The sequence below is a fragment of the Carlito syrichta genome, unplaced genomic scaffold (assembly GCF_000164805.1).
Source record: "Carlito syrichta isolate Samal-C Ts95f unplaced genomic scaffold, Tarsius_syrichta-2.0.1 Scaffold269186, whole genome shotgun sequence".
In the NCBI taxonomy this organism is placed as follows: domain Eukaryota; kingdom Metazoa; phylum Chordata; class Mammalia; order Primates; family Tarsiidae; genus Carlito; species Carlito syrichta.
Genome location: NW_007213282.1, coordinates 1 through 2,835, shown reverse-complemented (window position 1 = coordinate 2,835; position 2,835 = coordinate 1). Strand labels below are relative to the sequence as shown.

The 2,835-nt window shown below is 37.2% G+C and overlaps 1 protein-coding gene across 1 annotated transcript in view; it reads right to left on the bottom strand.

The window, feature by feature from the left end:
* Positions 1-65, bottom strand: part of LOC103254083 (utrophin-like) — a gene marked incomplete at both ends in the record, with an annotated part of 282,458 nt that extends 282,393 nt beyond the window's left edge. Inside the window, 1 exon segment of the mRNA XM_008052243.1 lies at positions 3-65. Coding sequence (XP_008050434.1) covers positions 3-65 — 63 coding nt within the window.
* Between the last annotated feature and the right edge of the window lie 2,770 nt (positions 66-2,835).

Sequence of the window (2,835 nt, the reverse complement as noted above, 5' to 3'; positions counted from 1 at the left end):
GCCTCTTTCTTCATCTTACGGGCCAGCTGTGATGCTCGCTCCAGATCCTGTTTTCCTTCTGTCACCTGAAAAAGATGGAAAAAGGGGGTAAGAGATGGAGATTGAGATCAGAATGAACATGAGTGGGGATGAATCCGAATATTAACTAAAGATCTAAGCTGATTTGCACATAACCAAGACATACATAACCTTCACCTCTAGTACCTTAAAATCGTGTCAAGCTTGTATCTCTGCGAGGAGACAAGGTGCTATAGTAGTGAAGGTCAGGCAACCCTGGGTTTTAAACTTCACTCTACCACTAATTTGCTAAGTGACATTGGTAGAGGTATAGTCCTCAAAAGACAGCTATGAGTATTAAGTGAGAAAAACACACATACAAAGGCTTAGCCCAATCCTTGGAACAAAGTTAATAAATCAATATATAGTATCTATTATAATTTTGAACAGAAGATATCTTAACATCCTTTCACTGAAGGACTCAGTTTTTTAAAAAATACACACTATAGATATTCTAGCAATGTGAGGGGAAAATAACTCTATTTTCATAATTCCAATTAACCACATAACTTAATATACAGTACTTGACCATACAACCTAAACCTTATTATTATTTTGCTCTTATTGTTGTTGACAGAAAGCAAAATGAACTAAACTAACATTTACAAGCTCTTAAAACATATTGCACATTTTCCCAAGGAATCCTACATGTTATGTAATAAAATCCACAAAAGCCTCTGTGATGGACACTATTCTTTTTACTTTAAAGGTAAGGAAAATGAAGCTTAAAGAGGTGAAGACCAAAACCAAGGTGGCAAAGTCATTGGATTGAGCCCAGTGTGACCTTTTACATTACAGAATGATGCTCTCAATATAAAGCTAAGATAACACTTTAAAGGATATCACAACATAATACATGGAGTTCTTATTTTTATGTGAATATGGGTATAGAAAACAATATCTAAGTAGAAGTGTGATATATGAGATGAAATTTTCTAAGTTTATATAAAATGACATAAAGACTGAATTTTGTTAATAAGTAACATGGAACTATGTTTCTTTTTTCTGGGCCTCTGGGTTCAATTCAACTCTTTCATCCCTCAAGGATTGATTATTATTAAATTCCTTCTTTAAAGTGATTTTTTCCCCACAGAGCTTAATTAAAATTCATGACTCTAAATTAATAGCACCTCAATGCAGACTTTAGGAGACAAACACTTGAATTATATTAAACAATATTTTATATTCCAATGATGCTTGTCTGACTTTGACATGTCCAGGCAGCTACATAATCATTATAAAACTTAAGTGCCACCAAAGATTTATATACAACAGGAAGAAAATAATTCACAGTTCAATTTAGAATAATTTATACTTTTCTCAATCTGATCAATACTTTTTAAGATAGACTGCATATTGAATTAGGCCATATCAAGTTGTAAATCATATACGTAACTGTTTATCCCTTCTCCCTTTGGATATTCAACCATTCCCTCTCAACAGGATCATTCCCACCAGTTATCCAATGCACTCAAGTCTCACACTCAAAAAAGAGAAAAAATTTCCTTCTTTGGTCCTACCTACCCCTAAACATCCTCCTCTCTCCATCCTTCCCATAAAGATCCTCAAAACCATTGTCTTATGGTGCCGTCTTCATTTCTTCACCTTCCATACAGACTTCAACCCATTCCTTTCTGGCTTCTACCCCCATCACTCCACAGAAATTCCCCTTGCTAAGTTCAATAATGACCCCAATGACAACAAATCTAATGGGTATTTTAAAGTAGATTCCATATTTAACTCTCAATACTATTTGAAACAGATGACTCACTCATTCTTGAAATACCATCTTCCCCTGGCTGCCCAGACCTAGCACTCTCCTTGAGTGCCTACCATTTCTTGTTACTTATTTTAGTTTCCTTTGGAAATTCACCTTCCTCAAATTTCTTACTAAATGATGTAATTCCTAAGACTTGGTCAAGGACCCTCTTCCTTTTCACAATATCCTGTTCCTAGGCAATCTATCATCCCTGAAAACTTTAATTACCATTTCTATGCAGATGACTCATAAAATCCATCTCTTCAGCCCAGATCTATTTTCCAGACCTGAAGAGTCTTGTGAGTACCTGCTATTTCCGATTCACATTCTCAAAGGCACTTAAAATGCCAACATGTATAACACACACTTGAGGTTTCTGCGTGCCCCTACCTTTTCTTCCTGCACCCACCCCAATGATGGCACTATCCACATCATCAAGCCAAAAATTCAGAAATCACCCTTCATCTCTGTCTCTTCTAAATGCCATACCTAATCCATCACTAAGTCCTGTTGATTTCACTGCCTACATACATACAGACAGACATTTCACTACATACAGTGAAATTAGCCCACTCACCCCATTCCCATTGTCCACCAAAGTTCAAGCCACCACCATTTCTCACTGAGAGTACAATAATGGTCTCACATCCACTCCCGTCTCTCTCGAATTCATCTTCCAAATTGCAGTGACTGAGCCTTTAAAAGATATATCTGAGTATGTAATTTTCCTACTAGAAACCTTGCAATAATTGCTTGTGGCACTTAAGACAGAGATTAAAATCTTTATCACAAATGCTGACACCAGCAGAGTTTGGTCTCATCCTATCTTCCCAACACCGTGTTCCCTCCACTGGCTCTCTCTGCTCTAGCCACACAGATGTACCATGCTGCCTCCTGCCACAGGGCTTTAAACAAGCTGTTTCATCAGCCATGAAAGCTCTTCCTGTGGTTTCATCCAGGTAACTCCTACCCATCCTTCATTTCTCAGCTTATGCATCACTTCCTCATGAAACCTTTCC